This window comes from Otolemur garnettii, unplaced genomic scaffold (genome assembly GCF_000181295.1).
Source record: "Otolemur garnettii isolate 467f Iridium unplaced genomic scaffold, OtoGar3 scaffold00006, whole genome shotgun sequence".
NCBI classification, from domain to species: domain Eukaryota; kingdom Metazoa; phylum Chordata; class Mammalia; order Primates; family Galagidae; genus Otolemur; species Otolemur garnettii.
Window position 1 is genome coordinate 11,679,669 of NW_003852401.1, and position 15,111 is coordinate 11,694,779.

General features: G+C 33.7%; 1 protein-coding gene across 2 annotated transcripts in view; it reads right to left on the minus strand.

Moving 5' to 3' along the window:
- Nucleotides 1-15,111, minus strand: part of CCDC171 (coiled-coil domain containing 171) — a 402,279-nt gene that overhangs the window by 54,782 nt on the left and 332,386 nt on the right. For both annotated transcript variants that reach the window (XM_003782870.3, XM_023509106.1), the window contains exon 25: nucleotides 9,954-10,106. In XM_003782870.3, coding sequence (XP_003782918.1) covers nucleotides 9,954-10,106 — 153 coding nt within the window. The remainder of the gene's footprint in view (nucleotides 1-9,953; nucleotides 10,107-15,111) is intronic.

Below are 15,111 nucleotides of genomic sequence, written 5' to 3' on the forward strand. Positions count from 1 at the left end.
AAGAAATTAAAAAAAAAAAAAAAAGAATGGCATGTTTCAGCCAGGCACGGTGGCTCACGCCTAATCCTAGCACTCTGGGAGGCCAAGGTAGGTGGACTGCCTGAGCTCATGGGTTCAAGACCAACCTTAGCAAAAAGCAAGACCCTGTCTCCACTAAAAATAGAAAAACTGAGGCAAGAGGATCACTTGAACCCAAGAGTTGGAGGTTGCTGTGAGTTATGACACCATAGCACTCTACCCAGGGTGATAACCTAAGACTCTCTTTCTTAAAAAAAAAAAAAAAAAAGGCACGTCTCCCTTGTCAACTCCTACTTAATCTTCACTTTTTCAACTAAGATTGCAATTTGTCAAGCAGACCTTTCCTCACCGCATACCTAAGTCCCCTAGTTACACGCTCTCACAGAATTCTGTATTTGTACTTTAACAGCACTATTATTAATAACTATCTGCATAATGGCTGTACAGGTGCTCCATTATACCTGAAGTGTCGTGATGGTAAAGATTTGCTTTATTTCACACTGCAGTCTCATAGCAAAGCACCAAACAAGGAACCAGAGGCTTTGGGTGATTGGGTTCTAATTCAAAACTAGTGAGAACTTAGACTCTGTACTTTATACCACTGAACTGCACTGTATTGCCTTTCTCAACAAACTAAGTCACAGCTAACAACTGATTTAAAAAAAAAGTTTCTCTGGAAGGGCTAAACACATCAGTAATAAATAACATTAATCAACTGATATAAAGTATTTGAAAGTGTGTGAAGGCAACTTACCTGGATAAAATTACTTGAATTCTATGTCAGTTTCTCTAATCATGTAACACTAACATTAACAAATGATCCTTCCTGTCAGAAGAAAATGTAATGAAAATAAATGTGATAAAATATCATTGGAAAATTTAAGAGAAAGGTGATTCTTTTTTTTTTTTTTTTTTTGCAGTTTTTGGCCAGGGCTGCGTTTGAACCCACCACCTCTGGCATATGGGGCCAGCATTCTACTCCTTGAGCCACAGGCACCACCCAGATAAGGGTGATTCTTATTGTTTTATTTTCATGTTAACTGAGCCAAAAATCCAAGCCTTTCACCTTTATTAACAACACCACTTGCCAGCTACTAAGTATGACAATCTGAATGATATTTCCTATAAAGCTAGTAATGGAATGAATGCTCCTCTGATTTGCAACTTATTATTTTCTCATAAATAAAGTCATATAAAATTAAAAATAACTGCTTAAACATAGCGTGGAAATGAAGCAAATTAATAGTGTAGTTTACATCATTATTCACAGCAACACATTTGGGTTGGCGTTCTATCTTCAAAAATGAAGCATCTTGTTTCTTTATAGCTGTGGGTGCACCATTCTCCAAACACCCACAAGTAATTGGTTAAGACTTTCTGACTTTCTGTTCTCTACTGGGATGCATGGAACTCGAAAGCTTTTTACTCAAAGCCTTTGTTAGTTATTGTAAGTCAAGATAAAAACTCAAGAGCGCCCCTAACGTGATGGGCCAATGACTAATACACTGGAAAAGTAAAAAGTGCTAGCAAGTATATAATGGATGAGAAATCTTAGATGAACAACAGCATTACTACTGTATGTTGCTGATAAAAAAAGCAAAAATGTCACCTAAAGAGGGATAAAGTTTTTAAAGATAATCATTCATGTTTACAATACGATCATTCTCTTTTTATGTATTATAGCAGTATGATATATTAAGTTTTCGATGAATAATGAATATTTACTTTTTATTCTTATCTAGTGAAATGGCTGCATTAGACAGTAATGAGATAGTTATACTGGCTATCCTTGAATCATTATATAACTGATAACAATCAACATTAATATAGTACTTATTATGGGCTAAAAGCACTGATAGCAGGGGTGTTTCATTTCTTTGACTATATATAAAATCATTTCCTCATGGTTACATTTTTTAAAAGGTTGCATAGCTTAACTGAAGGAAACACATGTAACTATTAGAAAATCTTTTTATGTATAGGTAAGAGAATTAATATCTATTGAGCACCTACATATATGCCAGATACTGTGTCTTAGTTTTATACTTACAACAACCCTACTATGTAGGCCAGGCGTCCTCAAATTACGGCCTGCAGGCCATGTGCAGCCCACCAAGGACATATATCCAGCCCACTGGGTGTTTTGCTGCCTCTGCCTGTCCTGCTTAGCAGCTAACTCGTCCTGGGGCCCGCAGTCTGGCCCTCTGATGGTCTGAGACAGAGTGAACTGGTCCCCCGTTTAGAAAGTTTGAGGACTCCTGATAGGCATTTTTATCTACTTATTACAAATACCTAAACTGATGCTTAGAGTGCTTGGCTAATAAGTAATAGTGTTAGAATGCATATCCAGCCTTGCCTGATTCTAAAGTTTTCTGCGAGGGGTCTGTTGAGAAGGGGGCAATGGCAGGTGGGTGGACATCAGAGGAGACAACTAGAGAGTAGCCAAAATAACAAATACTAGAGAGCAAACAAGAACGCCAAGAAGAAAATGATCATAAGTGAATCAAATCATATTATAAAGAAGAAACCTGGAATTAGAAGTATAAGAATGGATTGGGAACCTATGAAAGTGAGGTATGGAGTAACTATTACAAGCAGTCTTGGGCTTCACTGGATATAGGCTTTTTGGGTGAATTGTGTGGCTTTACTTGACAAGGGAAATAAAACAATAATAATAATACATTTCCTATTACACAAAAGTCATTATATAATTTCATTCATTAAACATATATACTATCTATAAGACCAATTCTTCAAAGCAAAACACAACATACATTTTGGCTGCTCTTCCCTTTAACAAGGTGTCACATACCCACACATTCTTCAGAGACTCCATAAACATTTTGTCTTATCAGTACCTTCTTCTGACAGTGTTAAACAAAATGAACTTCTCTGTGCTTCCACAGACTCTATGTATGTCTATTTCTGTTTCTCTGCTAGAAGAGAAACTCACAAGGGTAGACATCATGTTTTGTTCACCTCTGTCCCTATACCTCAAATAATACTCACTTAATAAGCATTTCCATTTTGTTAAATAAAAGTAGAAAATGGTCTGTGCAATAAGAGACACAGAAATGTGTGAGTTCCAAGGGAAAGGAATTAACATACATTTAGTGCTTTTCAGACATGGTGCAAAGTACTGTCTATATATCCCTGATGGCCAAAATACCTATGTAAGTGGCTATTAATATGCCCAAATATTAGATAAAAGATACCTCAAACTCAACATATGCAAATCAAAATTCATGATATCCTGTTCCATTGTTTTTGTTCTCAGTAAATGAGATAATCCATTTCTAAAAGTAAAACCCAGAAAATGTCTCTAACACACCATTTTCTCTTATCCTTCGTATTTAATTAATTTATCACACTGCAGCCAAGGTGATCTTTTTAAAAATACAAATGTGAGCACAATTACTTCTTTTAAAAAAATTTTCAATGACTTTGCCTTTGCTCCTAGGACAAAGGCAAGCATTAAGGTCTGACCTCTGTTCTTTACTCTAGACTATTCTTATATCTTCCATCTCTCGTCTTTGCTTCCTTCCACTACTACATTTAGAAGTAGACTTTGTTACGACAGTGAGGTATATTAAGCACAAGTCCATTAAGATTTATCAGTAGCACAATGATTGGTAAAAATTTGTTGAACCCATGAAGAAATAATCTCACTTTGTCAAGTTTGGGCTTTCTTAAAATACATGTAATTATTTTTGGATGAATAACTGTAACAAGTAATAAACAACAGTATAGCCCCACCAAGCTCACACAATCACAATGGTTTTTCTCAGTTTCTTCTTTCCATCATAGAGTCTTCATAGATGTTGCCACTTTCCTTATTCTGGTCTGGAGCATGATTCTCTTACCTCTGGATAACGCCTATCTAGAGTTAAATATTAGCTCATCGTCACTGACCCTGAAAAGGCCTCACTCATACCCTAGTCTAGGGCAGCTCCTTTGTTTAAAATACTCTCATAAATTTAAGTACTTTTCTTTCAGAGAGTTACCTTGGTTAGTAATTACTGATGACCTTTAAGAAAACAGTTTGAGTAGAAGGATAGACTCAAAAGTCAGATAGCAACTAAAGCTCAGGAGCAAATGGAAGTAGCAAGTATAGACTACATCCGAAAATTGTGTCAATGAAAGGAAAGGAAGATAGGCTTCAGAAAGAGCAGAGATTTCAGTCATTAGAACACGCTGATGGTGAACATAAAGAAGGATTTAGACAATGGGCAAAAACCTAAATAAGACATTTCTCAAAAGAAGACATAAACGGCCAACAGGTATGTGAAAAAGTTCCAATATCATTAATCACCAGGGAAAGGAAAACCACAATGAGGTATCACTTCACTTCTGTTAGAATAGCTATTATCAAAAAGGTAGAAGATGAGCATTGGAGAGGATATGGGGGAAAAAGAAACCCTTATACAAAAGGGTTACATTACTGGGAGAAATGTAAATTAGTACACTCATTATGGAAAATAGTATGAAGTTTCCCCCAAAACTTAAAAATGGAACTATCATATGATCCAGCAATCCCAATATGACCCATATATCCAAAGGAAATGAAATCACTATATTTAAGAGGTATCTACACTCTATTTTTTACTGTGTCAGTCAAGTTTTCTATCATTTACAATTGATTATATTCCTAATGGATGTAAGTCCAAAGCCAATGCTCTTATCCACCAAACAGGATTGCTTCTCATTTATGAAAAATGAAGACAAAGGCATGCTCTTCTACCTTATCTAGAGAGTCCTTAACAAGTTCAAGTTAGAAAATGCATATAACATTTGAGGCTTTTTTCCATCTTGATGCCTCCAGATTTGTTCTTTTTCCTTTACACTGCTTTGGCTACTCAGGTTCTTTTCTGGTTCCAAATAAGTGTAGGATTATTTTTTTCTAGGTATGTGAAATATGACATTGGTATTCTGATGGTGATTGAGCTAAATCTGTTAATCACTTTGGGTAGTATGGCCATTTTGACGGTGTTGATTTTTCCAATCATGAACATGATATGTTTTTCCACTTGTTTTTCCATCTGTTTCTATCATCTGTGATTTCCTTCCTAAGAGTTTCTTAGTTCTTGTAGAGCTCTTTCACTCCCTTGGTTAAGTATATCCCAAGGCATTTTATTTTCTTCGTAGCTATTGTGAGTGGTATTGAGTCTTTGATTTGACTGTCAGCTTGACTGTTATTGGTCAAATGCTACTAGTTGTGTTACAGGTAGAAATGCCACTAGTTTGTGTATATTGACTTTGTAACCTGAGGCTTTGATGAATTTACCTACCAATTTCAAGAGTTTCTTAATTGGTGGAGCCTTTTGAGATGATTCTCCATGAAAGATTATGGAGAGAGATAGTTTGACCTTCTCTTTCCTGCTAAGAAAATGTAGAAAAAACTCTCCTAGATATCAGCCCAGGAAAATAATTTATGACTAAGACCTTGAAAGTAATTACAGTGACAATAAAAATAAATAAGAGGGATTTGATAAAATTAAAAATATTCTGCACAGCTAAGGAAATAATCCACAGAGCAAAGAGACAATTTACAGAATGGGAGCAAATAGGCAAACTATATATTCAATAAAGGATTAAGCTCCAGAACCTACAAAGAACTCAAATAAATCACTAAGAACCTTTCCCTGAAAAACCTTTAAAACATAAGCAAAAGACATGAACAGAAGTTTTTCAAAAGATAGACAAATGGCCAACAAACACATGAAAAAATGTTCAAGATCACTAATCATCAGGAAAACACAAATTAAAACCACAATTAGGTAGCATCTTACTTTTCTTATAATGATTTTTATTTAAAAAATCCAAAAATAATAGATACTTGGCATGGATGCAAACAAACATGAACACCAGTGGTGGGACCACATATTAATACAACATCTATGGAAAACAGTATGGAGATTTCTCAAAGAACTAAAAGTAGATCTACCATTTGATCCAGCAATCTCACTACTGGGCATCTACCCAAAGGAAAATAATTAATTTTATCAAAAAGACACCTGCATTCAAATGCTTACTGTAACAAAATTGCAAAGATATACAATCAGCCCAAGTGTTCATTTATTAATTCATGAATGGATTCACAAAATGTGGTAGATACACATACCATGGAGTACTACTCAGCCATAAAAAGATGAATTAATACCTTTTGCAGCCACTTGGATAGAATTGGTGACCATTATCCTAAGTAAAGTATCTCAAGAATAGAAAAACAAACACCATATGTATTCTCTAATAAACTGAAACTAACTGAGCAGTATATACATGCACCAAGGAAAGTAAAAGTAATTGAAAATCAAGCAGGGGAGAGTGCAAAAGAGGGGAGGGGCAAAACCCTACCTAATGTGTACAATGAACACTATTAAGGTGACAGGCATACCTATAGCGCTGACTCAAGCATTATGAAAGTGATCCATGAAACAAAAACATTGAACCCCCTTAATATTTTGAAATAAAAAAGAAATAAAAATAAAATGCATATACAGATGTCTTGAGAAATAAAAATCATTATATAAATTTATTATTATTTTTAAAATAGTGATTCCCAACTAAGGGAAAAGACAGGAGAGCACACATCCTGTGGAGATATGAAATTGGGCAGTATTATCCTAAAATGATACATCAGAATCACCAGGGTAATTTTTCACATTATACATATCTCCTCTGAATAATTACTGCCAGGGTAAGATACTTCTCACAAATGAGATGATGAGCATATCCTGTGAATATGTTCAGAGGGGGAAAAAGATTGGAAAGCAGACTTTGTTATGACAGTGAGGTATATTAAGCACACTTTCATTAAGTTTTTCTTTTTTTTTTTTTTGCAGTTTTTGACTGGGGGCTGGGTTTGAACCCGCCACCTCTGGTATATGGGGCTGGTACCCTACTCCTTTGAGCCACAGGCACTGCCCCAAGATTTATCAGTAAGTAGCATAATGATTGGTAAAAATTTGTTGAACCCATGAAGAAATAATTTCACTTTGTCAAGTTTGGCCTTTCTTAAAATACATGTAATTATTTTTGTATGAATAACTGTAATAAGTAATAAACAATAGTATAGCCCCATAACACTGACACAAACTAAACAGAATAATGTAATTTTAACTAATAAGATCAGAGAGTTTGCCGGAAGATATATGAATATGTTTCAGAGGAATAGAATAAATCCCAAATACTCAAAATTTTAAAAAATGTTCCTCTTCATTTTAATTTCTCTTTTTGAGGGTCAAATATACTAATGTCATGTTAAGAAATCAGGCCAGAGGCTCGGTGCCTGTGGCTCAAGTGGCTAAGGTGCCAGCCACATACACCTAAGGTGGCAGGTTTGAATCCAGCCCGGTCCGCCAAAACAACAATGATGGCTGCAACCAAAAAATAGCCGGGTGTTGTGGCAGGCGCCTGTGGTCCCAGCTACTCAGGAGGCGGAGACAGGAGATGCACTTAAGCCCAGGAGTTGGAGGTTACTGTGAGCTGTGATGCCATAGCACTCTACCCAGGGGGATAGTTTGAGGCTCTATCTCTAAAAAAAAAAAAAGAAAGAAATCAGGCCAGCATAGTGGTTAACATGTATAATCCTAGCTCTTTGGGAGGATGAGGCGGAAGGATCACTTGAAGTCAGGAGTTCAAGATAGCCTGAGCTTAAGTGAGACAGTCTCTATAAAGAAATAGATTAAAGATTAAGACCCAGAACCTACAAAGAAAAATAAATCACTAAGAACCACCCCCCCAAAAAAAACATTAAAACATAGGCAAAAGATATGAACAGAAGTTTTTCCAAAGATAGACAAATGGCCAATAAACACATGAAAAAATGTTCAAGGTCACTAATCATCAGGAAAATGCATATTAAAACCACAAGTAGGTATTACCTTACTCCTGTTATAATGATTTTTATTTTAAAAAGCCCCCAAATAATAGATACTTGGCATGGATGCAAATAAACATGAATGCTTATACACCATTGGTGGGACCACAGATTAGTACAATGTCTATGGTAAACAGTATGGAGATTTCTCAAAGAACTAAAAGTAGATCTACCGTTTGATCCAGCAATCTCACTACTGGGCATCTACCCAAAGGAAAATAATTAATTTTATCAAAAAGACACCTACATTTGAATGCTTACTGCAACAAAATTGCAAAGATATAGAATCAGCCCAAGTGTTCCTTCATTAATTCATGAAGGGACTGATGTGCATCTGTAGTCCTAGCTGCTCAGGAGGCTGAGGCAGGAGGAGGATCCCTGGTGCCTAGGAGTTTGAAGTTGCTGTGAACTATGATGATCCCACTACACTCTAGCCTGAGAGACAGAGCAAGAGTCTGCCTCAAAAAAAAAAAAAAAAGGCTCGGCACCTATAGCTCAACCGGCTAAGGCGCCAGCCACATACACCTAAGGTGGCGGGTTCGAATCCCCAGCCTGGACCCGCCAAAACAACAATGACGGCTGCAACCAAAAAATAGCCGGGCGTTGTGGCGGGCGCCTGTGGTCCCAGCTACTTGGGAGGCGGAGGCAGGAGACTCGCTTGAGCCCAGGAGGTGGAGGTTGCTATGAGCTGTAATGCCATGGCACTCGACCCAGGGGTACAGCTTGAGGCTCTGTCTCAAAAAAAAAAAAAAAAAAAAAAAAAAAATCAACAAAGTCATTTATTTTGAAAATTTAACTCACAACTCAGGTGCTACATAACTAGTATTTTTACATTATATTTATTGGATAAATTACTAGTATTTTTCATTCAGCAAATATTGCTGAATACTTATATTGTAAGTCAGACTGCTCTCAACACTGGAGAGCCTTCATAGCAGTGTAACACTCAAAATTACTTGTCTTTATGAAATTTGTGTTCTACTCAGAGTAGGGAACAAACAGACAATAAATAAATAAAATATACATGTCATTGGTGGTAAGTGCTATAGTGAAAAAATATAAAATAAAGAAGGTGGAAAGTAGATAGACAATATGGGGCAAAAGAGAAACAGAAATAGTTTTTGAGGGAGGTGGAGGCTGGGTGGTTGTAATTTTGAATACCTTGTTTACAAAGCCTTCACTGAAAGCTGAGCTAAGACCCAAAGGGGGTAAAGAACACAATCATAGTCATGCATCTATTTGCTTTAGTGCTAACTCCTTTTCTGTTGAATCTATCATTTGAAATGGGTCAACAGCTGAATGGCACAATTATACTGTTTTTCCTGACAAGTCATCCATATCTACAACAATCAAACCAAAAAAAGATACTCCAATTATTGGTAACCCTCTGAATCTCATTGTTGACACAGCCTTTTGAGAAAAAAGTTTAAAAGTCTATTCATTCCTTGATATCACAACCATATTCATTTTTTAAAACTCCCCAAACACATATTTCAAATGTAGACAAAAAAGTTTTTGTCTTAAATGAGTCCAAATTTCATCATAGGCTAAAATTTTAAGACATAAAGTAACTCCTGAAACTGAATTTTAATCATATAGATGAATCACAACATGCATCTTAGCTAGGCATGTATTATGGATAAGTCTAGTTTTCTACAGAGAATAATCACATGTTCTAATTACCATTTTGGTTATACGCATAATTAATAATATTCTGTCTTAATGGGATACACTGAATCTTCAGACATTTGCAAGCTTTAACTATGCATACTGCCAAATCCAACTGTCAGCTGCACTGCCAAACACAAAGGAATCTTGATGCAGTGTTTTAGCATTGATAACAATATGCATATCTTTATACATGATACAATGGAGAAATTAATTGCCTTTTTTTTCTTCAAATTTTCTCCACCCTAACAATTTTATGTCACTTGATTAATCATTTACCCTAATTATGTTATATGTATTGGCCAGTGATCTTATGAGTGTTAAAAATATAAATGTAAACGTAACACAAGATCCAAAGAGAGAAAAGTATTGTCAGATAAGGACTTACTGATTGTAAACTTTCATTTTCACGTAAACAAGCTGTCTGAAGTTCTGATTTCAACGTTGCAATGTGACTTCGATGAGATGTCATTTCCTTTTCTAATGTAGCAATTCTAGTGCTTGCAAGCTGATAGACATCCATGAAACTTTTAATCATAGCCTTAAGAAATAAAAATAATGTCACATACAATTCAAATAAAGCTGTCCCCAAAGGATAATTTCCATAATTTGAAAGCTAAATCATTAAAATTTTAAAATAAACAACTTTTCATCTTTCTTTAAAATAACAAAGCTAACCCTTACATTTTGTATTGAGAACAGTGACTATTTTAAGAAAGTTTGGGAGAAAATAATTGAGACTACATTCTAGAGTATTTATTTAAATAAGATATACTTTGATCTATTGTGCTTAAAATTTAGAATGCAGTTTTTAAAGATGGCACACTTATTTTCTGTAATAAAGTTAAATTCAAGTTGTATTGACCTAAATTTCAATCTTAAGAGAGACACAACAGATGGATACATAAATGAGATACTCCAAAGAGCTGAGTTAGTAAAATTGCAATCCAACAAAAAATCAGATATTTTGAAACAGAAAGAGCTAAAATAATCTTGAGCGTAATTATGTTCATTCATATATCAGGATGCCCTCAGATTATATTATATATAACAAAATAAATAACACAAGCAAGATAAATATTCCTAACTTTAAGCATATATTGGCATAAAATGCCTTAGATCAGAGGATGAAGATATTTGGGAAAATATAATCTTACCACTTAATTTAATAAATAACTTATTATCTCCCCCAAGTATTATAGGATTTTGGTAATTGTATCACAATTTAATCATGTTTTATAAACTTTTTTCTTCTATAGCAATTTGTAGTGAATTTTAACTTCAAGATACTATTACACCCTTTTAAAAAAGTCTTTCAAAATACAGCAAAATTAAATCAAATATTTCAAAGACACTATCAAAAAATAATATATTACTTATAAGAAAAAATGTTCCTACTATAATCACAATATAGTACAATGGTAGTCAGTCTGCGAGTTTGCAAATAACATTCAATCTGAAGGGTCTGAATAGGGAAATCTTTGAGTAACTAGATATTGGAGCAATTCTGAATGTATTTGAAAAATAATTTAGTGAACAAAGAGTAAGAAACTGAATATAGAATGTCTGAGAAACAGAAGTTAGATACTTATAGGTAAGAGTAAAAAAATTCAGATCTTTTTGCCTAATAAATTCCTGCTTACCCTCAAAAACCCTGTTCAGATACCATCTCTTCCAAAATTCCTCTGTGAACCCATAAAAAACCAGCATTAACTTCTGCCCCAGTTCTCTATGTATTCTTCATGCCTGTTTCCACTACTGTACTTATTGCTTTAACAGAAATTTATTAGTTTACATATTTTCTTCTTTACTAGACTGAGGGGCTCCTTAAAGACAGACACCGTGCCTACACATCTCTGTAGTTTCAGGGATAATAGTGACTCACAGTGAGTACTTGTTTGAATGACTGCCTAAATTAATCAAAGACTGACTAAATGAATGAATTCACTAAAAATGAATGAAAAAGTGGACAGAATAAAAACCCATAAGTTGAAGCTATATGGGCTTTTTATATCAAAGGTATATAAAAATACCTTAAAATTAAAAGTAAGGTGTATAAAAATAATCTTATTTTCAAAGACATCTGGGAAAATGTAAGATTAACACTTAATCTGATGAATAAACTATTAATCATACATTCAAGTTAAAAAAAAAGCAGAAGCATAGCTATAGGAACAAAGGGATGGAATACACCAAAGTAAATTCTATTAACTCAAACTAAATAAAGTATGGTACAACCTCATGCCTGGGAACACCTCTTACTTTGAGTCATTCCAAGGTAAATTTATAGCTAATATTATTGCAATATATAATCCTGGGTCTCAACAGTATATAAAAATCAGAAACTAATAAACATATCTGTTTCTTCCTATGTCAAGTCTCTCTCCATTCTTATAAATTCTTCTGTCTTCTCCATTGATTAAGTGGACCAGGAATCACAAGTCTGGGTTTTTTTCTGGTCCTTACTCTGACAGTTAGTTAGCTCTATGTCATTGGGGAATGCCACATAATCTCTCCAAGCCTACATCTCCCTCTATAAAATGGGAAGAGTCATTTTCTCATCTATTTCCAAAACTGTTGTAAGCCTCAGATAATTAAAACAGATAAAGTTTATTAGGTATTTAATGCAGTTCAGGAACAACGTTAAGCATACGGCACTTAATTACATTTATCTTCACAGTAACCACACAGAGTAGATACTATTTTTAATCTAGACTTTTTAGAGTAAAACACAGGGACTTGGAGAAATTAAATAATTTTTCCAGGATCACAATTAGTTATAAAATGGTCAGGATTCAAATGTAAGTATTTCTAATCCCAAGCCATTCTCTTAATCCTTTAACTATATTGCATCTAATACAAGAAAGCACTATAAAACAGTAAACAAAAGAACTTCACTATAGTATTATTGTTCAATTTTTAAATTCTCCACTAAAATCTTAATGAGATGATCTGTGACCAGTGGTTTTTATATGTATGTCCTTGTTGTATCAGGTTCTAAAATGCAATAAGAGCCTGAAGATATGCATAAATGCTTATTGAATGAAAATAAAGGAACCTTCTGTTCATAATAGGCTCCTGGATTATTATTTCACTATAAATCACAGTAGAATTGACTTGAATATTTTTGGACTAAAAAGTTCAACATTTTAAAAGTTATCCTATTTCCTAAATTTGGAGAAATCTAGTTTCATGAATTGTATATTCATGCTATTCTAAAAGAAATAAATAATATTGATGATATTCATTCAAAGCTCTTTAAAAATAAAATACTTTTGAGAAGTAATATCAGAAATTTTATATAGTGAATAAAATAAAGTCATAATTGTTTTTGTTCCTTCCTTTTCTAGTTTTAATAACTAAATTGTGATATTCAATGAAATGTTAAAAGAAACCACATATTCTTTATAACACTAAGAAGTATATAAGAATAATAATGATCTGATTTTTACTTAAGATTTAGAAATTTAAGCATTTAAAATATTTTAAAGCAGTATTTCATCTGAGTGATAAAAGCAATTTTGTAACAATATATATGATATTTTTTCAGGCAGCAAGGTACAGCGATTACCATAGAAAGATTGTTTCATGTTACTAGTATGTACAATATATACTATGCTCTTCTAAAAATCTCTATCAGAACAGGAAGGTAGGGAAAAGCATCACTGAAATGAAATGGCAAAGTTATTCAAAGAAGCCACAGACCTTCTAAAGAACAAAAAATGTTAACCTCCAGTATTAAAATGTTTCAAACTGTGCAGTAAAGGATGCCAGTGGAAAGATACAACTCTTTAAAGTAGAAATGCCATGTTGCCAAATGCCATTATGCCATTTACATTCGTAAATGATAATCTGAATCAACTGAAAGGTAGGGGAAGAGAGAGTAAGCCACTTATGATCCCTGGATCAATCTCGTAAAATCTACCCCTTTTCCACATACCCAGCTCCTGAGTTAAAATATCACATCGTTTTATATTAGGAAACAAAAAAAGAACAGCACAACATTGTGTACAGCAAATGCCCAGAAAGTGAGAACTTATCTCATGTCATCTTTGGATCCAGGGATTTTTGACTATACAATACAGTGAGATCTGTATGTGATATGAGAAACAGAACAAATGACAGTTTCTAGACCAGAATATCCTTTATTTTAGAGACAATCTATAGTATTTATAATTGACAGTTACAAGATGAAAGAATCCAAATGTCTAAAATTCCACATCTATCCATTTTAAGGAAAAACATATGTGCTTTAAAATATAAACAGGCAAGGTCACTTGAGATATAAATGGGTGAATGTCACTTGAGGACTGTTATATATTGTTATATAATTTGTTTATATAATATTGCTACATAATTTGTTTATATTTTATGTAGTTTAGACTGACTTCAAAACTGAACATCGGGGACAATGGGATCATTTAGGATCTAAGGTTAGAAGGAAAATTAGTGTAAAATATTAAAATTTTATCTATGTTTTTGGGCAACTCAGAAGTAAAAATCTCTAATCTTTCACTTTAATAACTTTTATAATTATAAATATACTTCATTTCCATATAGCAAAGTAAATATATCATATGAAATAGATATGACAGATATACTAAATATGAGAAATATAATAAACTCTCATGTAATGTGAATAGAAGTTCCTATCTTATAAAGTATTTATGGAAACTAAATGAGTATTAATACATGAAAAACCTTACACTACCTGGAACATAGCAAGCACTCAGGTAAATATTAGCTGTAATAATGATAATAGTACCAAGTAAGGAAAATTGCTGCTTTAACTCATAATAGAAAGATTCAGTGTTTCTTAAGAATATGATTAGATATAATAGGAAATATTTGAAATATAAGGGATATACTATCTGGGTGACAGGTATACTTATAACCCTGACTCAAACATAACAAAACTGATACATGTAACCACAATTACATTTATACCCCTATAATATTTTGAAATAATAAAGAAGATATTCTATACATATGAAATATATTAAGATTCCTTCAAGTGCAAAACTATTTAGAGGCTAATGATAGTTACTTGCTGCAATAAAACTTCCCTTTGGTAATAAAAGTTACTATTTGTGATGCTGTTCCTAAGAAAGTAAGTCTCAAAATGATAACATAGTAACAGTTTTTAATATAAAAAATTTTGTTTGTTGGTACCTGAAATTAAAGGAAATGCCATTATTTTCTTCATTATCAAAAAGTAACTCTGATAAGGTTACTCATTTAGATTTAATTTCATTCTAATTCCATAATATTTTATAAATGTAAGGGCACAGCAGGGTATGTGATGCAAAGGTCCTGTTACTAACAGCATATGAACAGCAATTGTGACTCCAATCAAGTCCCAGTCTAAGATCTGGAATAGGAGTCTTTAGTTTGGTGTTTAATTTCTGACCTTGCCAACAAACACTTATTTTACCGCGACATTCCATTGCAGTACAAAGTTATATAGAAAGACTGTATCAGGTGCAGGTTGCCATCCATCTGCTTGCTTTGCCACATGTAATTGTGCATGCATAAAAGCTCCTCAT